The 22858-nt window shown below is 38.0% G+C and overlaps 1 protein-coding gene across 3 annotated transcripts; it reads right to left on the reverse strand.

The window, feature by feature from the left end:
* Window positions 1-358: 358 nt before the first annotated feature.
* Window positions 359-21320, reverse strand: AP4E1 (adaptor related protein complex 4 subunit epsilon 1). 3 transcript variants are annotated; one of them, XM_014251355.2, is made up of 22 exons: window positions 21166-21320; window positions 20763-20834; window positions 19766-19889; window positions 17523-17596; window positions 15935-16056; window positions 15053-15212; window positions 14407-14573; window positions 13750-13823; window positions 11845-11967; window positions 11651-11760; window positions 11250-11389; window positions 9888-10000; window positions 9634-9752; window positions 8651-8953; window positions 8001-8115; window positions 7497-7632; window positions 6679-6934; window positions 5382-5960; window positions 3832-4016; window positions 2991-3148; window positions 2402-2544; window positions 359-1401 (listed from the first exon to the last, which is right to left on the reverse strand). In XM_014251355.2, the coding sequence occupies exons 1-22, from the start codon at window positions 21313-21315 to the stop codon at window positions 1279-1281; spliced, it is 3546 nt and encodes a 1181-aa protein (XP_014106830.2). In that variant the 5' UTR covers window positions 21316-21320; the 3' UTR covers window positions 359-1278. The 3 variants fall into 3 exon arrangements, with proteins under 3 accessions (XP_014106830.2, XP_087919528.1, XP_005521553.2); XM_005521496.3 differs by having other exon boundaries at window positions 1319-1401; window positions 2355-2544; XM_088063402.1 differs by having other exon boundaries at window positions 1262-2544.
* Between the last annotated feature and the right edge of the window lie 1538 nt (window positions 21321-22858).

Raw genomic sequence — 22858 nt, forward strand, 5'->3', positions numbered from 1 at the left:
ATGCTTGCACTGAACTTAAAAATATGCTATTCCTGTCAGCTGTGAATAACAAAAGATAATGAAATGTCCTCTGATGCCTAAAAACAAAATCACACTCTGGCAATATTCCAAAGAAAGGATTGGATAATGTGAGCTGGCACACAATGCTGCTTAAGAAGTGTAGTCCTTCACTGTTTTGATACCTCCAACTGAGAAACAGGACATTTAAATTATTAATGGATTCAAGACTTCTGTAATGTTACAGTCTTTTATCACTGTTCAGATGCAAAGAGAAACAATTAAAATAGAAAGTAGTTCTTAATAGGCAGAAACACTGCAATATGTGATGGAAAAGAACATTTAACAAGTATCAAACTGATTTTTCTAAATAAAACTGGATTTTATTAAACTGCAAGAAATGCAAATATGGTGACAGATTCAGAACAGTATTTGTTGGGCAATCCAAAAATAAAGACTGACACGGGTACAATTCCCTGCAAACTTCTTAAGTGATGTTACCATAAAGCAATTAGAATCAGAATACTGACACCTTAACATACACTATTCATACAGTGAAAAAGGTTACAGAGAACATTACATTAACAACAGAAGGCATTGTTGTCTTTGCAGTTCTTTAAACACCAGGACACTGAACATCTCCTTGCTGAAATGGTTTAAATGCATAGGCCACAAACATATATTTGTATTAGAGTTCCTATGATTACAGAAGTCCAATTGCATAACACAAGTCTGATTAACCAGCAGGGAAATCATCTGCTGGAAATTATTCCACTCTAAATCAGTTTTCATTATATAAACTGTCTCGAAGTGCCAAGTAAACATTAAGGTATGCAGAACATTAAATATATTTACAGGTTCAGTGCACTTTAAATTCCTCAGTAAGAGGGTACTGAAACAATAAAAAAAGAACTTTGCTTGGATGATTATACTTGTGATAACACAAGTAGCTTGACATAAAAAAAACTTGCTATCAGCACATTAACATTCTTACAACAATTTCATGAACATTTACCAAAACATCAGCAAAGTAAAAGAATACTTTATTTTCCTTTACAACCAGTGCTTATCAGGTGAGAATCAGTAATGCTGAAATAGAAGAGTCTCCTTGCTACTAATTAACACATGAAGGAGAGAATTCCACCACAAAATCCCTTTATACCATGTCTGAACTGTGTGTACAATCTGGGATGCTTAAATAGAAAACATGACCAGCTATAAATAATACTAACCAGTACTATTTTTCATTTAGCATCTAAATAAATTAAGATTGTTGGATTTTCAAGATTGTGAGGTTACCTCAGGAAGAGGAGACAATCTGCTCAGACACATTTTCCACGTTTGCTGCTCTGATTTAATCCTTGCTGCAGTTCCCAGCCATGCACACACAACACAGCCACATCTCTGCAAATCAGAGGTTTGATGAGTCACACTGAGGCTATAAATAATTAGAAGTAAAAATAAATGGAAGTTTTCCCCTTGTGAATTTTCATGCACAAGGACTTTGGCCAGATTAAATTTATAGAGTGGACTGGAAAGCAATGAACATAACATGTTCACTACCCAACAATCAAGGAGTCAACATGTCCACAGCCAAGCACCCACAGCTCAGTCACCTCACACTTGATCCACATAGAACTTCATCTTAGACATGCACAAATACTCAGTGACTGTCAGACACCTGTGCAAAGGGAATGAGACCAAAATATGGGGCAGGAAGAACTGCAGACAGGAACTAACCTGAAGGCTTCAGACATTCCCCAGGAGGTGCTTCCAAACAATTTCACATGCCTGACTCCTATCAAAAACCTATTTAGATGTTATCCCTTCCATGAATATCAAAGATCCTGGGAAGTGTTTTGCTCCCTAGAATCTTTTAACTGTTTCAAAACCATGCATTTGTTGCTACATAAATTATTTTATATAACCACCAATATGGGTCTTGTTGCCAGCAGTGCTTAAAAATAGTTTTAGAAAAATTATCAAAATAAAATTAGATAACTGATCAAGTCTGACTTCATAATGGAAATATGTTTTCTTCAAAATCATATTTAGGTAGTTGCCATGAAGAATAAGTGTTGGCATCTATAAAAGCTGTGTAATAAAAATAAATACTTTCAGTCATTTACAACAAAATTAATATACATTTCACTTACACAGGTAACAATACTTTAATGTACTGTACAGTCCTGAGTATGTTTTTGTAGGGGTAATTCAGGTCACCAGTTTTCCCCCACAAGTCCACTTGGACATTGCCAGCTGGAAGGAAACTTTTAATACTTGAAGAAGCAGTATCTTAGTTTAGCTTTGGTAATTATCTGTGCAACTGCATAAATCTGTGATTTGCTTTCACACACCAAATAGATTAAGGCAGGCACTATTGTTCTTAGGATTCCTCCATCACCTTCTGACACTGATAGAGCAAACCATCTGGAAGAGCAGCACAAGGGGATCTGAACCACAGGGCCAGCAGCCCTGAGTGCGTACGGCAGTGCAGCAAACAGGGCACAGACGGGAGGAGCTGGCAGGCCAGGATTCCCTCATTACCTAAGAGACCACAGGAAGAAATGAACTAACAGTTAGCAAGTAACAACTGCTATAGCAGACTTCACAGAAAATGCATCTTTCACACTCCATGTGTGCTGTTTCCCCCTGCTCTCACCTCTAACTCATGGAACACATCACCACAAATCATGTCAAAATACCAGCTTTGTATTTGTCATACAGCTTCATTCCCTTTTTGTCTTACCCAAAACTCTTCACAGTGCAAGTTTCCTTCCTTGTAAAATCCACTGTTTGCTGAACACTTGTACCTTTACATCACCTTCCCACAGATCCCCTGAGTGAAGCAAACAAAGTCCATGGCACACCAGTCCCTTGTTTACCATGCTCCCAAACACTCCCTGCCTTAACCTGTAAGATACTCTCTTCTATGCACTTGTTTTCCTGGGACAAATTATCCTGTGAGCAACCCTACACATACTTTCTCTTACCTATAATGTCAACTCTGTGGAGTTTCAGCTTCTGTTGCAGTGTATCCAGGGCTGCTGAAAGGGAATCTTGGCAAGATGACATTTTTATATTCTGTTTCACATCATTGGAAAGGGACAACCATAGCTTCCCAAAGTCTTCTGTAGTCATTTCCATTGGCCTAAAAGGAAGTTCACCACATTTCTTAGCCAAATAATATATATATAAATCAGAATATCTTTAGTCTTAAAAAAAAAACCCTGCATATGGAGGCAACTGGACAATAGAGCACACAATAAATAAATACATATTAGTCCAATCAAACCACTCCTCTTTCCAGCATAAGATTTAAAAAATAGTTCTATTCCTTGCTTTATATTTCTAAATTAAAAAGAAAAATCAGATTTCACTTCAAAAGAAAAGTCTGTTGGACAAATGACACTTGTTTTTTCCTACTCCTAAAATAAATGCAGTGTTCAAAAACGAAAAGAATGAGCTTTCTTCTTTCTCTGCAAAAGCTGTCAACCTTTTCATACAATGTTCTCATCTCTGCACTCAAAACACTTGTTTCCTCTTGACATGTTTACATTATGCCATGTTTTAAAGCATCATGTCCTTCTGTTCTCTGTTCTGTTAGCCTCCTCAAAAACAGTTACTGTCAACATTCTCCCTGCATTTGTACTCCTTGCTGGAACTTTACCCCATTTTTGCAAGTGTAAAATAACCCTTTATTATCTTTACAAGCCATCTCAGATTTTAAGGTGAAGCTTTGTATTTTCTTAGTCAATACCCAAATCATCCTACCCTTGTCTAATACTGAGCTGAATTCAAGTGTTTTTAAAAACTGCAGCTTATTTTATTTACCTGATGAAGTCCATCAATGATAAAGTAACTGAAAATTGAAGGCAAGTTTCCATCTCTGACTGGTAACCAACAGAGCCAGGAAGAATTGCCTGTGTACAGACTTTGATCATCCTCACGCATTTCTGGCAATGTTCCACGCTTTCAGCTTCAATTACAGGAAACTGGGAGGTGGCACTTTCCAAAATCTATATAATATCATAAAAGGAATAAAGAATATAAGTCTTGCTGTCAAGCTGTGCAAGTGATTCAGATACAGCTATAAAACTGTGTAAGTGCCTTTTATTTCTGTTGATGTTTCCTGGAGTGTTTGACAAGTGAACAGAGCTACCATTTCTCAGCCCTCATGAAGGATAAATCCATCATTAACACCTACAAACATTCTATGAGATGCATAGCACCAGTGAAATTGATCTCTGACAACTGGCTTCTCCCAGCTCCAAAGAACAGCACCAAGAACCTGAATTCTGTAGCACAGTCCCAGCATAAACTAATACACAAGAAGCATCACAACATACCTCAAGCTATACACTAAAAACAAGAAGTTGAGAAAACATCCATAATAAAAAGGAAGATTTCTAGATTACTCAGCAGTACCTGGCTCTCCAAATAAACTGGCAACAGAAATTCTATCTGTGGTGGTGGTCTGGGTGGGAATTTAAGTGAATTACAGTAAAAATCTAGACAGGAGATGGTCACACTCTATCAATGGCAAGACAAGTTTGATTCAAGTCAGAAATGGAAAGGAAAAGGACTCCATAATCAAGGAACTGCTAATTGGTTAAGTCAATTCTAAAATAAACAATCTGCTTAATTCTTTTTATCCAATTATCACTTGCTGAGTTGTATAATAATTCTGTGCTTCTTTTAGCATAGTCTGCGGATAGTCATACCAATTGGCAAATCCTAAGTATGTTTCCAAATATTTAAATGAAGTTTTAGTTATGACTAACATGCTTTTACCAATCATATTTAAATCCCTAATGTAGCCAATGTAAAAAAATAAACTGATCAACTCCTCTGCAACCTCAACTAAATGCAAGACAGTGAATCATGACTGGTTCATTCACTTTTTTTTTTTTTAATTGAAAGAAGCTTACACAAATTTGGTGTCAGGAAAGCATCACATCTGCTTATCAGGTAAATACAAATGAATGCACAAGCACAATAGTCACACCCAGACAAAAGAAAGATACACACTGAAGTGAACTCAAGTCTTACCACTCCAAGCAGGACCAGAGAGGTTTCCACTTGGCTTAGTCTTTGCATTCAGAATGGAAAAATCACACATACTCGTTTTACAGAGGCAAACAAAACCAAGGTGAATTGAAAAAGTGAGAGGCTAACTTTTATAGCCAATGACTGTAAGTTTATGATAAGATTTCTTTCACCTCCTTTTAAAAATATGTGTAACAGCTGCACCATAGGTTTTAAGGAAATACTTTGGAAAAAGGCATGGCTATCCCATTAAACCAAACACTGCACAGTTAAATGCAAGCAAAAAGCAAGAAGTTCAAGTGAATTTAAAATACAATGGAAACAAAGTTTCTTACCTGAAAGTGTTCTGTCTCTTCAAACACTAAGTTCACAGCATGAAGTGCAGAAGGGGTTTTATTTGAAACAAAAATAATGAGCAACAGAGAGTCATCTCTCCACACCTTACATAAATGCAGAGCTAAGGTATCACTCTGACCAAGTCCCACTACTTCAGAGTGAGGAAGCTCTTCAAGTTCCTCTGATAAGGAAGGGACCAATGGTGTTTCACTGGCACTTTCACATTGAGCACTTGGAGAAGGCTGAAAAATTTCAATATTACTATCAGCAAATAAAGATGACTGTGACAGCCTGTTAGCTGAAAGTCTGTCATCCAGCACAGATTTTCTGAGGGACTGAGGTGTTTCAAATGCTAAATTGTCTTCTACAATATCTGAAGAACAAGGAGAGGTTTTCCTTAAACTTGTGTGCGTACTTCCTTCAGAGTCTTCCATATTAGTAGGTACTGTATCAAGTAAGGGACCAAAATCTGAAGCAGCACTGTTTTGGAAGTCTGATGCCTCCTCATTCAACTGCTGAGTTTCATTTATCTTTGATTTCCTTTTGAACTTCTGAGTAGCTGTGTCTGCTTTGCCCATCTACAAAGGAAAGAGAAAAAAAAAAGGTGGACAAGTTCCTAGCAACCAGCTGTGCTACTGTTAATAGCATGCAACAGTGAGGAAGGACCAAGGAATCAAAACAGATGACAAATACAAAGATTCCCAACATTTTAATGGGTCCAGGGGTCTGCTGTATCTCTTACAAGAGTACTAAATTAGCTTATAATGCAAGAATGACTCTAGATTCTCTTAAACTAAGAGCTCTTATTAAAGATTAAGCAAAGATAGTTTCCAGTTAACCAGTGCTAAGATTTGAGCTGGCTAATATGACGCCAGTCTTAAAAATACTACCTCATAGTCAATTATTTTATGTTCCACATACTACCAAACATAAATTATAAAACGGTCTTGCCATAGGGTGTCAGTTCTAGCCTTACATCCAAATGAATGGTGACAGCTCTGCAAGGCTGGGCCAAGGAAGAGTTGTTCAGGAAAACTGACACTAAAACTTGGAGCAGAACATGTAAACAGAGAAAAGTTCTAGTTACCAAACCAGATGTGCCCCACAGGTTGCTTCATCAAGCTGTTTCAGGTTTCAATAAAACATCACACTGCAAAAGTAATTCTCAATAGTTTTTCAATGACTTGGGGGGGGCTTGTCTTATCACTAATTTGATCTCCATTTGCATAAAAGTATCTGTTATTTTAAAGACCATATGTAAACTTTAAACTGTTAAGTCTCAAAAGAATCACTTACCAGGCTGACACCAGCACTTGATCCCAGCCCAACAAACAAAGTTGATGCCAACTGCTGCTTCTCTTTGTCTTCCTCAGACAGGCTGGCACCTTGATCAGGCTGCAATGCAGGAGGCTCCCCCACCTGCCCTGCTGATAAGCTGCCACAGGGCGCTGCTTCTGGCTCATTTCCTTTCCCTACTTTGTTTTCTTTCTTTGGAAGGTAACCTTCTTTTCCCCACAGCTTGCATACTCCCTCAAGTTTCAGAGTATTTGCCCTAAAAAGGCAAACAAAACAAAGCAGGATCAGCCATATGAACATGTTCATAAAAACATGCCAACACTCAAACACCATTCACTACTTTGGTACTTTGATAGATGATATTTATGCTCGTAAAATATAAGGATTATGGAAAGGTTTCCTGCATACCAGTTTAGCAGAGTATAAATGAAATTATTAATTTGTATGAAACGTCGATATGGAATTAACGTGTAGTGCACTAAAAATAAAAGGAGCAACGTTACACTTTTATCTTTTAGAAAAAGAAAGCAGGGAAAATAATAAACAATATAATCATCAGGCAATCTTGTCTCAATTTTACTGCATTAACTATCCCCTAAGCTGCAGTCTGTGAAGAAAGTGGAAGAAGAGTCGGGCCACATCAGTTGTTTCCCTAGTTACTATACAGATGCCATCACCTGATTTTCTTCTTATGTGATAGAGGTTTCCAAATTCAACTGCATTCTTTTTAGTTTCATGCAATGAAGCAACAAAGACCCATGTTCTGTTCTGACAAGAACAGAAGCTTAAATGTTCACTTCAAACACAAATTAACTCACTCTTTGTGCCCCATCTCAGCACTATTCCCAGATGTATCAGAGCCAAAAGATAAACCAGTGGGGGACTGTCTGCCTGTGACACCGGATGAGGACACACTTGAAGCAAAGGACAATCCATAAGGTTCAAAATTCAGAGCTGCAAGACAGACAATTTTAAAATTACAAGCAGGCATAAAAAAAGTAAGAATGAAATCTGTTTTCTGAAAATAGATATCCCTGTACTGCTGCACTCCTCAGGCTTTCACTTTAATAATCCCTGTAAATTTCAAATCAAATACAGACCAGCAATGATTACAGTAAGACTTTCTCACCTGCAGAACAACAATCTATATACATCAACTACACAGAGGTAGAACTAAAATTTAAGTTGAACTTAGCTCTTGTGTACAAACAAGAGCTGCATTAAGATACTACTATTTTAAGAAGATAAATTAACTGTACACTTAATTTGTCCATACTTATCAGGTAATTTACCAGTATTAAATAAATGCAGTAAACCATCACCTTTTTCCTGAGAAAGTTTCTCCTCTTGTCTCTGGTGATGAGGCTTATATGGTGCTGCACCATGACCAAGTCCCTCAGCCACAAACCCATCCAGAAAAGATAAGGAAGCATCTACCTACATAGAATTGAAAAGAATGAAAAGGCAGAGAAAATATTTGTTCTATGTGAGCCTGATGTTACCAGAAGAATATTGTGTCTTATCAGCAAATCAGGGTCTTCACATCTCCAATAGCTACCAATTAAGATGCTATATGGACAGAATTTTTTCCATCCTTTACTGTTGAAATTTCATGGTCAAAATCAGTAGTTTTTAAATAGGAGGAAAACCCTTTGAATTTAAAAGCTGGACTGTATCACTAAAGCAGGCCTAACTCATCTTTGAAAAAACAAAAGACTACTAAAAATAAACTAGTGTATTATATGATAATTTTGCTAAAAGCTACTCCAGCTTAACTAAAACACCATGGTTCTTTATCTTTCAGTACAGAACACCGTGTCTGAAAAAGTGTTTCTGAAAACTCACTTTACACAGACTTGCACCCAGTAAGAACTGCAAACCCCATTAATTTTGAGAACACCTTTTCACCAAAACAATCATCCCCCTGAACTACAAAGAGGTTCATGAAAAACACACATGGCATGTGTCTTACCACCAGGTCATTGCAACTAGCATCAAACGGAAGCAAGCTTTTCATCAGTGCTTTGTCTTCACACAGATGCTTCAATTCAAAGGCATATTGTCTCAGGCATGTATCCAGAGAGCTGCTGAATTCTTGGATTAGTTCATCCACTGTTTTCGAGCAGGAGGTGTGTGATGCTATCTTGGTGACTGCAGCCATTATCCACGCTTTAGTTTCAGATGTAACAAAAGTCTTTTTCAGCAGGCTGTGCAGTTTTATCAAAATAACTTCTGGATCAACATCTGTAACAAGACTGAAATATTCTCCCAACACCTATGCACAAAGAACAGACAAAATACACATTTAGAGCATTGCTTTCAGTTTTGAAATTACAATATAGTACTAAATAACAAGACAATAAAATCCAGTTCATATTCAAGAAACTATTACTTAAACATATTCCAAGTTATTTCTTTACCATGTTGTGTTTTATATGTCAAAGGGTTGAAGTGACCTTTGTATTTACCTCACACTCCAACTTTTGGCCTTTTAAAAATCAAATGACTGTCTTGAAAAGAAAGCTAAACATAACTAGGCCCTGACAAAACACCATTTCCTCAAACTGCAGCCTCTCCCTTGGGTGGCAGCTGAAGCTTCCCCAGGCATCAGCACAGCACTTGGCCAGTCATTTGCAGAGCTACAAGAGCTGCTCACAACCACATCTGGCTTATTTGGATGGAGACAGAAAGGCTCTCGGTATGCAGTCAGATTCAGGTGCCTGCTAAGCCATTCCAACATCCACCTGCCTTAAAGGGAGCAAGTCAGCTTTTCCACAGACCACAAGTTCATAGTCCTCACCAAAGAGGTCACTAAAATAGATTTCAGCATGTCAGCTGGACTTCAAGTAAGAATGACTAAAAATTAAAGTTTAATAAATATTTATTAAAAACATTATCACCTTTGACAGCTTCCTCAAATCTGTGTATGGAATTCTGACCATGTGTCTACCTTACCCAACTCATAACTTGAAGGAATTTCTGTGGATATAATTTATCTTCCTCCTCAAGTAATGCTAAATAAGACTGTACTGCATACATCCGTAGCTGGTAATCTTCTTTTCCATCATCAAACCCTAGACAGAAAATAGCACAGTTTTTGTGAAACACAACATATCCTACCAAATATTTCAAAGTACGTTTTTAGAAAAGAAAACAAACACAGATTATTAAGGAACATGTCTAATTCTTCAGAGCATGTGGGAAGTTACCTTCAGCCAACAGCCTCAGAAAGTTGTTTGGGATATCAGAATGCACAACATCACCTCCAACTGAAAACACAGCATTCATTGTCTGGATGAACCACTCATTGCTAGGGGCATACGTGTCCAGATGTTAAGGAACAAAATGCCAAGGCATAACTTTTCTTTCTTATTTAGGGAATTTCCTAAGGAATGCCCATTGTGATCTCCTCAGTAAGTTGGGAATCCGATGGACAAATATCAGTTACATCTAACTAAAGATGAAATATTCCTGTACCTTTTGGAAAGTGTTTCCTGTAAATGTCATGAAAACTGGTGTTCAGTTAGGAAAGTCTTAAGTTACTGCTTTGTTAAAAAAGCTGAGTTTATGCAGGCCTCACACACTAGGAACAGATACGTTCACATTTGTCATATGCTGTTTTAAGCTCACACTTGTCCTGTGCTAGGCTTTCAGATAATCATTTGTTTATCAGCATCACTTGATCAATGATAAAAAATAGTTCTTTTCAGCAATGCTTTGCTGTTGATTTACAAATTTTACAAAAACACTTTTACAAAAACACTCCACAGAAACCCTCACTGTTTTTTTTTTAATATATTTAACTTCTGATCAGCCTTTGCTAACTTTGAAAGTTGGCTTTTGCTTTCTCTCAGGCAAGTCCTGAAAACACACAGTTAATGTGTGGAAATTTTTAACAGTACAGAAATTTAAGTATTATTGCATTAGCTTTTGCATACTGCAGGGCTGCAGGACAAAAGAGCTTTTTTTAGTACGTCACTCCATGCCAAGCACTGCACAAACAGGATGATGAGGCAGCTCTCTGTTATCAAGAACTTACAACTCAAGTTATCAGACAAAAACACACAGAAATCAGGCAGTGGAAGGTCTAACAGTTATGCCCCATCATAAGCCAAATCCCTAATCATCACTTTGATCTTTTATGGCATTTTTAAAAAATATTTTCTTTATTTCTCTCAAAGTGTGCTGCTCTTAAAATCCATATACCAATGAAGAGTTCTATCAGAGAAGATCAGTCCCACAGGTACAGAGCAGCACTTCAAGTAGCACTGACACATCTCTCTCCATGCAGTAGTATAAGGCTTCAAAGTTTGAATTTAAAACACGAAGTTTTAATGCTAAACTCCAAAGACAAAATTTGTGTGCAATTAGTTTCTGTCAGTGAAATATAAGAAACACTGTAGTCATTTTTGTATGCGCTTTCTTTTGCATACTTCCTTTTCATTTGAAAGGATGGAAAGCACATCTCTAACACTTCCTACTTCACAAGATCAGGAAAGATGCTTTGATAGGTATCAATGCTACAGGTGCCTGAGCTCTGGCTTCAAAGTTTCAGAAAAATAAAAGGATATTTCTCAGCTAGTTCTGCTATTTTGCCAACTAAGTTGATGATAGCATATTCTTCTTTGCTTTCTTTTAAGTAGTCAAGCATCTTCTGGACTATGACAATTACATTCTGTCCATTTGTAATCCTATAGAGAAGCTCTAAAGTCTGAAAGAGAAAGCACAAAAAATTAATTGGTTCTGATGACTCAAAAAAGGAAGCAGACAAACAGCAGCTTTAGTACACCAAATTGAGCAACCATTCTTAAATGAAATAGAATGCTTATTTACACAGCTTGTCACATTAATACTGTCTGTAACTGCTCTCTCACAACTATGGAAACATAACATTTTTAGACTACTCATTTTACAAAACTTAACACCCACTTTAATAATTTACTTAATTTTTGACATACAGAAATTCACTGACCTCCCTTTTAATAATGGGATCTGGATGGTCCAAACATTCAATTATTGTCATCTGGTGCTGAAGTGCCAGATTTGGATCCTGCTGGATAACATAGGTCAGAGCCTTTAAACCTGGAAAGTGATTGCAAGTGATATCAGGCAATGCTACCAGTATGGCCAAATTAAAGACAGCGTAATGAAATCAGGCATCCTTACCTAAGTATTTCAAGTTAATTTTGGGTGACAAAACAAATTTTCCAATGCACTTGGCAGCCTTTTCAAGTAATTCAGATTTGGGATAAATGGTATAAATTGTTTGGACACATTCAAACAAGATGGCTGCAGGAGGAGAAGACACATAATTAATGTGTATTGAATACTTCTATAATCCAAAATTTTTTAACAAACAAATGAGCTCGGTGTTCCTGAAGGACTGGGATTGCTGGCCCACTCCCACTAAATCTAACCAAAGAATACCATCAGACATAAGGAAAAGCAGGTGAAAGTCTATCTCCTTTAGTACATACTTGTTTTAATTAGCCCCTGTCACTGTGCATACAACTTTCTGTCCTTAAAGTTCTTCAAACCTTGAAGTCTCCTACAGCTGCTCAAGGCACTGGACTGGGACAGTCTTCAGAAAGCCAACAAGCAACTATAAAGGATTTGAGACAAATTATTTTTGATAACTCATAACATTTATTGGCTACTACCAACAGCCAAATTCATCCCAAGATCATTCTTGAGGAAAAAAAAAATTCAAAACACAAAACCAGAAAAAAACCCAACAGCTTTGTACAGTTTGAGAAAAATCTAAAAGTAAACTGAACAATATACAAAAACAATTACTCCTTTATGGCAACAATTTGGGCAAAGATTCAGACCAAGTCATGCTCCCAAGTTAATTAGGGCTTAAAATCATGATGTAATTTTCAGTTGTTCTTGTAATTCAGTCACTAACTGAACTGTCCAATAGACAACCCCCTCTCTTCCTTAGCCATTACAAACTAAATCTGAGAAATAGCGCACAACAAAACTGCCTGCAAGAAACATGCCATAACCAGTGACTTTTTATAAAAAAGATCACTCAGAATTACATTTTTCTTTTGTCTGGGATTATCAACTATAGTTTTATAAAATGCTTGCCATAAGTGAACACAAACTACATACCTAAATTCTATGTCCTTGTATAAATCATAATGAACTGCCCACTTTGTCCCTTTAAGTGCTCAAAACAAATTTAATTGGCAAGTGCAGATAGTCTTTATTAAAAGTCAACACATTTCCCAGTAACTTGTATGTTCTTGCCTAAAAGAACAGAAGCAATCAGCTGAATACTCTAAACATCTGACAGATGTTTCCTCATTTATTATTTACTAAGAGGAAATACTTCCCCAAAGGTCCCCTTTTTATGGAAATGAAGCTTACACGATACTCTGTAACGTATGTATGATGTAGGTGTTAGACATCTACAGCTTTGGGTCATGTTCCTTTTTTGTTTTACCCCTCACTGTTGTTTTAAGAGTCACAATTTTCTTTCCATTCCATTAGCACAGGGACTTTGGCACATCTGCAGGGCTTTATTTAATAATAAAGAAATTGGAGTGGTAGGTTTTTTTAGTAGTGAAACAGCTCTTAAAGTAGGGTTCTAGAGCATTAGAACTGGTATTTTGGGGAGGTATTAAGACCTGGGGAGAAGAAGACAAAGAAAAAAACCAAACTGCTCAACTTTTTAGTAGGAAAAAACATTAACAATCCAACTATTCCTTTTGCTTTCTAGTAGCAACAAAAGTAGCTTTCTCTACTGAGAAGATAATGATACTACCAGAATGAACCTTCTGCTATGTTTTAGAAATTTTCAATTGAGACATGTGCCAAAGACATCCTTTCACAGGCAGCACTGTCACTGAACTCTGGAGGTGCAATGTTTATTAACGGTGCCCAGAGGAGAAACCCTACACAGCTGCAAAGAACTGACACTGTCTGTACACACTGTTGCCTTTCTCAGGGCAGTGAAGAGAAGATCAAAGCATTTCTAACACACAGATGCATCAGCAGGATTGTCTTTTATTGCTTATTTCAACTTTTCAAATATTGATAATTACATAAAATAACCTTACCCACCATATGTAATGTTATGATTAATCTCTGCTCTTCTTAAAGATTCGTCTAGAACATCATACATCAGTTCACTCGTCCTGTTTAATAAAATATTTACAATTAATTGCAGCACTAATAAGCATGTAGTCTTATTTTGCCAAACAGTTCAAAGCTGTTATTGAAATCTGTAAAACATTATTCATATCCATAAATTTGCTTTAACACAGCAGAGTTCTGTAACATGATCCTAAATGGCATTTAACAGGATGCTTGAAGCTTGCAAAAGAAACATTTTCCATATTATAAGAATAAAAAACACTTCCCTTGCTGCTTGCATAAATAAAATGGTCAATAGGAAAAAGATAACAGACAACTAAGTCCTCACAAAATGACAGCACTTTTTAAAAATAGCTTTACTCCAGATTTTCACTATTATTTGGTAACATTGTAATAGAAGTCCCAGTAAAATTACATTTTAATCATATTCCAAAACCATCAATTGTTTAGACAATCCAGAAGCTAAGAAACTACTTCTGCAGAAATAAATCTGTTCACTGTCTTGGTTAAAAACAAATGTGCAGGAATTTCGACACTGAAAGCCTCTTACAGTCTATGAGGTGCAGGTTGTTACTGTACTCTTTGTACCTTCAAATTATTAATTACAGAGAAAAATCTGGTTACCTTGGATCATCTTTTCCCAACAGCCCCAAAATTCTTAAAAGCTGAATTTGTAACCATGGTGCTGGCACACTGTGATAGTTGAAGTCAGCAGAGAGCTTTCCTCCCACTACTTGCTTCAGGATGGTTACAAAACTCCCAGTCAAGTCCTTGTATCCAGATGAGTTTTCCTACACAATCAAAATTAAACACAAATCAAATATTTCAATACAGCAACTCGAAAGTAAAAATAATCCACAACTTGACTAAGATCAAAAAACCTACACTGATGGCATCACTTCTTTAAATCAAGACCTCTGCTCTCAACCCTCAGCAGCCATAAGCTCTTTGCTTTAAGCCAATGCTCTCTTCTCAAACATTTGCAAAGGGAGTGGGTGTAACACATTGACAATGAAATTTCCCTTTAACCCACTGTAGGACTTAGACCCTCTAGCCAAGGACCCAGCAATTCTGAGCATTCAGGCCCTGCAAGTGGATCTCTCCAGCTAAATAGAGAACTGGCAGAAACAAATGTAACCTGTCACCACATGAATTAACTTTTCTAACTACTACAAGTGAGTTCTTCCTGCAAAACCTTTGCAGAGCACACTGTGTATTGAAAATGAAAAACATCTCCCAAATTTGGTTGTGCTTCTAATTCTTTGCCTACCTTAATCATCTGCAGATAAATATGCAAAGAAGCAGCCATGACTCCAGCATCCCTGTCACATAAAGCCTTCCGGAACTTATCATGGATGTGCTGAACTTGATTAGGAGCAATGAGATAGAATTTATATAAAGCTTGAACAGCTTTTCTTCGGATAATTTCCCTGAAATGAGATTTACACTTAACAAAACAAGTGTACTGTAAGTACTTGACTTTACAAAAAAATTTGCCAGACCCCAGAACATCATGATTTGCCAACTTTAAAGCCTAGTACAGATGGATTCAGAGTGATGATTTAAAACAATGTCCACCAAATAAACAATGACATAGGCCATGACTCATCTGCTGTGGTCACAGATGCAGCTCCAGAAATTACATGTCTAGAAATTACTGAATTAATTCATTCTGCAACTCCCTTTCTAATCAACAATTACAGATTCTCCTCTATTTATGGGATACAGTAAACTACAATTTAAACAAATCAAGGGTATCCACACAAGTATCCACAGATACACCTTTATCACTTTCTCTAAAGAGCTTTATGAAAATAAGTATCAGTGAAATTCAAGGATCTGGATCTGTTTCCCCACCTACTCTACAAATATTTCTTCATGCATATTGGTTAAAAGGAGTCCAGCAAATAAATTCAATTACATTTACCTATCCACACTGGCTATGAAAAAAAAACTGTCTATTCAATACTCAGTCAAGCTGCAAATAAATGAGACAAGAATGCAAGAAAAAACACAAGGAGAGGATTAATTTCTAAAGGTGATAATTAGAAAAGACCAACTGAGAGAAGAAACACCAGTTTACTAAAACTATTTACAAAATTAAGTGATTCAGCTTCACAAGGCCATTTGAAATTCTGCAATGAATACATACTTAGAATGCTGAAGCTTGTCTTCTATTAGAGGCAGAACAGCTGGAATCATTTCCCGTGGGAAGATCTGGCTGACAACAGTTAATGCCATGCACACCTCTACAAGATTAGTGCTCTGCAGGTCCTGTTACATAAAAGACAATAACCTTTTTCTTAAGACTTTTAAATTCTGCACAGACATCCCCCAAATCTTTCACAAGCAGGCTGGACCTATGCCCCCTGGAGAACCCACCCACAGCCAGCATCCTGCTGGTGTTAGAGAGGAGCCAGCTCTCACTGAGCTCATCAGGATCTTCTCTTACACAGGAAGAGAGAACAGACAGCTCCTCACACTCATCTTACAGAACTTCATTCCTATTTTAAATGTGTGGAACACTAACATGCAGAGCTACAATCAATTTTTGTTTATTGAAATGATTGTAAAAATATGTTGAGTCCCTGTCTGGATCAGGGAGATGAGTCACTTCCCACAGAATTCTACAGAACTGTCTCTACTGCTTTTGACCTAGCCAAAAGAATTTAAAATAAAATGAGCAGCTCAATAATACTGCCAATTACCTATCTGTACACTAAAATATTACCTACTTCTTAAGAAGCAAATGCACATTACAAGTAACATTCTACAAAACAATCTCAGTCTGTCCTAAATACAATTAAATATAGTAGGTATAGCTCACTGTAACTTTAAACAAAAAAAAGGATGAATTTATGAAGACTACAATTATTTTTCAAAACTAATTATATGTGTGAGATTTCCAGCTGATATAACTTGCTTTGTTCATCTTTCCCAGATAAGTTTCAGTCTTGATTTTGGCTTAGTTCTTTGTGAGTTTCAAGCCATATTTTTAAATATCATAAAACAGTTTTCAGTCACAGCAACAAAATAAGCATAATTTTCAATCTATAATTTCTGGGACTTTGGTCTACTGCAATATAAAAGTAGACATTATACAGAAAGAGTTATAATAAGTCATAATTGCTCCATGTAAGAGACAGCAGTAATAGATTTTCACTGGCACTCCAGAATGTATTTCCACTTTCTGCCAAAGTCATCAGATGAGCGTAGAGATGGCAACAGATACTTGTCATCAGTTAAAAGCCAAAGCTAACACTGCAATATGCATGCATGGCTCCTCCTGGAGTTGAGAATGTATGCAATTATTACATTTATAAAGTGAAGTTTATGGCATATCTCCTCTGAAAAAACTTTTTAAAATATGGCTTCAAGAGCAAGAATATCAAGATAAAATTAAAAAGCCAGGGAAAACCATTTCTGATTGTCTTTGCTAATCAAAGAAACGGCAATTTTAAGAGAGGAATAAATTTTAAGAGAGGAAAATTTAAGAGAGGAATATCTAAGAGAGAGAAACAGCAGTTTTAAGGGAGGAATTAGATGTTGCGTGACAAAATGGGAAAAACTGGTCTAAGTTCTTCACCCCACAGCCTCCCCACTAAGTTCCAGCCAACACTCTCTGTCCAACCAGGTTTTCTTCCCCACTGGCTCATCTCCTGGCACATGGAAACAGCCTCCCCTGCCTGTAAGATTTTATCTTTTTTTTTTTTTTTTCTTTTTTTACAAAAGCACTATACCTTCACAACTGTGTTCACAAGTAGCAGCAGCAGTTCATGATTTTCATGTAGAAATAGAGAAACTGCCAAGTAACCTATAAAAGAAAGCAGCCTTCATTACTGTTTTCAAGCAATAACAATTTTCCGATGGAAACTTTAAGAATGTCTGTAACACAGGAAGAGTTAACTCAAACAATTACAAAAACCCAACAGAAAAATCTTTGTTGGATAAGTGGCTCATGTTTGAAATATCAAGACTGTCTTTTTCCAGGAAAATCAGTTACATTTAAGTTGCAGTAAACAGCAACAGCTAATAATAACTATTATTATTATATAATAATATAGTAATGCAGTAAATAAAAACAGCTATTGCAACAAGTAACAGGTAAGAATTCATAAGCTGTGAGAAATAAGAGATATTACAATACTTTTACATCTAAAGAACAGTCAAGAGCTCCATTATATTACAAATCACCTCCTGGAAAACTAATGTCTTCTCTGAACAAGGAAAAGTCTATTACTTTTAGACTACACAACTCAAGTGCACTTCCTTGTATCTTGTTACTTTATTTCTTTTTCAAATAATAAAATTACTCTTCATATTAAACTTGGAATATACAAAAGTAGATCCACCATCCTATGCAAAGAACTCCTTTTTATTTCTTAACAATGAGGAAACCATTCCAGAACCCAGGAAAAGAAACCTTTTTTTCTCCAAGGCCCCCTCTCTGCTTTTAAACTAAGGGATTTAATTGGGGGGTAGGGAGAGTGTGCTAAAACAGCAAGAACTGTACCTCAGAGACAGATTTTAGAGAATTCTTGGTTCATACAGAGCTTGGGGATCAAAATGAACAACTTGAAAATAAATAACTGTATTGGCTGGGCTATCAGATTGATCTATCTGCTTATGTTCATGGCCATCATCAGCTCAGCACATACACAAAGGGAGAGCTCACTCTCCTGAATCAAGGCTCACACTGGGTACAGGAGTCACTCATCTTGACCAGCTCAACTGACAATTCCTCAGTACAAATCTTGGTATATTGCACCAAGAACTGAAAAGATCACTCTCATGTATCACATATAATTGCAGAACAACAACAAAAAAAGAAACCAAAACACACACACATCTCTGATAACAGCCTTTTATCAGCTCAAAGCTTAAGGGCTCTTTGTGTCCAGAGAACTTTAAGCAACCTACATTAAAAACAAAAACAAAAAAGTGCTGCTTCACCAAACCTTTCTCAAAAAGAGCCCTAGAAAGGAAAGGTCTCAATCTGATTAATAACAAGACACACTGGCTCTTGACACTTACAGAAGCCACAAAGCTTTCTTCAGAACAGCTGATCACTTGCCTTCCCAGATTTGGTGAAGACAAGATTTTGTAATCCCTACCACACCATGTGCACACTGGCTTTCATTACCCAGGGAAAAGCAACTTTAATTCATCACTTGTAATGGATTCTTTCAGAAACTCCAATACTTGAGTGGATGATCTGGACGAAATTCAAACAAAGGATATCAAACAAGCATATCCCACAAGACATTGCCTTCCTTCTGTGCATGCAGACATGGTATTGCTTGGAGTTAAACCATTTTCTCTGCAAACAAGAAGAAATGTCTTCACCAGGCAGCTGAATCAGCAACTGCAAGGAAATTCTATGGGTGAGATAAGCTGACAGATAACTTGTTTCCAACAGATGTAGTTTGAAGTAATAGCCACACTAGCAGGAAAGGAAATCAATCCCGTGAAATTTCAAATAAATCTGAACCAGCCTCCAAGACTTCTTTGGGAACTTCTGCCTCTAGGCTGTAAGGGCCTCCCTCTTTGCCTTATTCCCTACAACTCTTTCTAAAATAAAGAAAAAAATACCAAAACAGAAAACATTTGTCTGACAGAACCATCTTTGTCTAATATTGCATCAGTACTTGGAAAAGAAACCAGATCTTGACAGAAATTCATTTTCTGCTTGATGTGTTTAACAAATATTCTCTTAAATTGTTTACTGGTGTCACAATTCAAAACAATGAAAGAACCGATGATTCAAAATAAATTCATTTCCCCTTCCTTCTGTGCTGCAAGCACACACAGAGCACCTCACAAGCCAAGGATTTAGATCATTTCAAAAAGAAACACACTGTGAAACAAGACCAAGAAAGCAAAGATTTTGAGTAGGTTGTATTTGACATGAATTATAAATCCTAAAAAACTTTAAAACTGGGAGTTTGAGAACATTATAAAGGCTACAGCTCCATGCACATACCAACTCTCTTCTCCAGAAGATTCCCTTGCTGGGCAAGTTTGATTGCATGGATGTATCCAAACGAAGACTCATAGCCTAGCATTTCACAATAGATGAGCCTCACCATGCACTCTTTCATCAGTCTCTGAAATACCAGAAACAAATTATTAAAAATTTTAAGTCCAACATGTTTTATGCTCTTCTTCACTGCTCTACTGGAACAGAGAGCTTTATCTCTCTGATAGAAGAAAACACATAGAAACACACCTAGAAAACACATTGAAATACAACAGAAACACGTCTATTCACACGCTTTCTAAAATCTCAATATTCATAATTTTTCTTTGCCATGAACTTCTTCTGCAAAGCAGTATTAAATTTCTGTTAAAAAGGCAGAACTCCCCCTATTCCACCCCTAAAAACATTCTTATTTTGATTAGCATGCATGTGATCAACAGTAGATAAACTATGACAACATAAAAAAATATGATCACACTGTTAATACAAATTATTTTATCATTTACTACCCTGACTTATGATAGTTTCTCACTACATGCAAGATAAAACTTTATTTTTCCCCTTCAAAAATCTTCACTGGGACTGACATATGTATTAACTAACTCAAACCAGAATACCTCATCTCTTGAAACTCAGACATGACAACAGCGCATACAACAAGAAGCACAGCTTCTTAAAGAGCACAAACTAATTGTAAGAACAATGTCAGCCTGCAAAGAGCATTATTTGATGGCAGCAGTTCATCACTCAGCTTTGCTTTCTGTATTGTTTCAGAAACTACAGAATGACAGGAGGGTCATATTGTTACATCTTATTCACATCAAAGAGAATAACAGTGCTCTCACTGCTTTAATTATGCTGCAAAACCATGTGTATTGGTACTTTTAAATATCTACAATGCAGATAACCTGCACATCCACCTGTCATAAAAGAGCGAGAGCACTGCTTCCTCCACCTTCGGTGTGCTGTTCCACAGCCTGCAGCCACTACCAAAACTTACAAGTGTCGTGTTGGGGGCTGAAACTGTTGCTTTCAAACTGGTTAGTTCCTGCTGGATTAATTTTTCTTCTTCCTGGAAAAATTAAACTTGTTTTAACCTGACATAGATTTCACAGGGACCATGTGAAAGAAGACTCGGGGGAGCGGCGGTAAGGCAGTGTGTACCTCACCGCGGGGCCGCTCGCCTCCAGCACAGCGGCCCTGCTTGCCCAGCCCGTGGCCCGGAGCGGCAGAACGCGGCCACCCACAAACACGGCGAGTTTATCGGGGGGTTTATCCTGGGCTCCCGAGCTCAGCCCGACCCAGCCCCGAGGCCGAGGGGAAACGCCACGCCCCGGGCCCCCAGCCCAGCACTGCGCCGGCTTCCCCGGAGCGGGAAGGGAGAGGAGCCCCGCAGCCCGTACGTGCTTGGAGGTGAGCGCCGTGATGCTCCGGACGAGGCTCCCGAGCCGGGAGGAGGCGGACAGCCTGGCGGGGCCGCCGGCACCGCCCGGGTCGTGCTGCCCCAGCAGCCCGGGCAGGGCGCTGAGCGTCCGCTCCACCACGTCGCTCATGCCGGACCCAGCGCTGCCGGAAGAGACGGGCCCGGGCGGCCCTTTCCGGGGCGGGGCGGCAGGCGGGGCCGCCCTGAGGGGCGGCAGAGCCGGGCGAGGTGGAGCCGCTGCCCCGGGCGCGGCTGGGCCGGGAGGTGGAGCTGGAGCCCCGCGTTCGGAGCGGGGCAGCGCCTGCGGTGAGCCGGACACGGAGCCGTCCGCAGCAGCGCTGCCCTGAGGGAGCGCGGCCCGGGCCGGAGGGGGCTCCTGCCTTCAGCATCTCGAAACAAAGACATTTCAGTGGGATTCGAAAGAGCAGCGTGTGGCAGCTTAGCAAAGAACCCGTTCGGTTCAGAGGCCATTGAGTTCACCAAACACCACCATGTCAACTGGACACTGAGTGCTACATCCAATTTTCCTTAAACCCTTTCAGAGATGGTGACTTCACCACCTTGACAGCCCATTCCATTATCTAAAAATCCTTTCTGTAAAGAAATTCTTCCAATCTAAACCTCCCAATTATGAAAAATATTATTCCTGATGTGCGGGTGGGAACATCAGGAGGTCTGTGCTGGCTGAGAGGCTTCCAGAGGGCTGATCCTGAGGTGATTCCTGCAAACCTGGTAGCGTTTTGTCCTCCTGGGAAGGTTTTCACCAGGGAGCTTGTATTTCAGCTCAAAGGTCATTTTGAGGGTTTTTTCTAGAAAGGGTGGGGAAGAAACTGAAATAATCCCTTCCAAGCAATGTGTTTCCAATGAAAAGGTATCCCTCCATCTCCTACATACATCTAGACAGAAAATCATGCTGGATCGCAAAGCTATAAACTGATTTATTATCTGAAAAAGAGAAAAGCTCAATAAGAAAAAACAAAGATCACTATTTTTAAAAGTGTTAAAAGTGGGCATTTCCTTGAAGCTGAGATGAAAGATACGGGCTAGTAGTTTTTAAAGTTCACTTTACAAAATGAGTTGGTTAAGAAAATCTCAGTTAAGAACTGCTCATGTGAAAACATCACATTACACTGGAGAAGCACGAAAAACTCATAAGCTTTGCAGACCAAAAATATAAGTTTAATAAGCATAGGAAAAGCTGCTGGTAAAGTTGATGTAACTTGGATAAATGCTCAAAACACTCTAGTTTTGACTTTTTTATTTTATTTTTCATGGTTCTAGAATCTTAAATCCTTCTCATTGCCTTAGGTGGTGTATAAATAAATGCTGTGTGTAAAACAATTCATAGAGTACAAACCCTCAGGCTTGTGTCTGGTTAATTGTTGATGATTGCATTGAAATCAAGAGGACTATTCATAGTGCACAGATATGTGTAAAATACATGACTTACTGTCAGATGATTATAGATACACCTAATGCCTTACATAAAGATCACCAGTAACTCTTCCAACACTTTTTTTCCTTTTAAGCTTTTAATAACTGTGTTATTTCGTATATCATTTGCATTATATTAGATAAAGTAGAAAAAGCAAATCCACAGAAGTAAGGAAAGTCTACCATCAAGGCATAAACTTGGCAAGGTGGCTTGTTGTGCCTTTTTCCTGCTTTCATCT

This window comes from Pseudopodoces humilis, chromosome 16 (genome assembly GCF_049639895.1).
Source record: "Pseudopodoces humilis isolate 2021_Gansu_Grassland_sample_001 chromosome 16, ASM4963989v1, whole genome shotgun sequence".
Taxonomy (NCBI): domain Eukaryota; kingdom Metazoa; phylum Chordata; class Aves; order Passeriformes; family Paridae; genus Pseudopodoces; species Pseudopodoces humilis.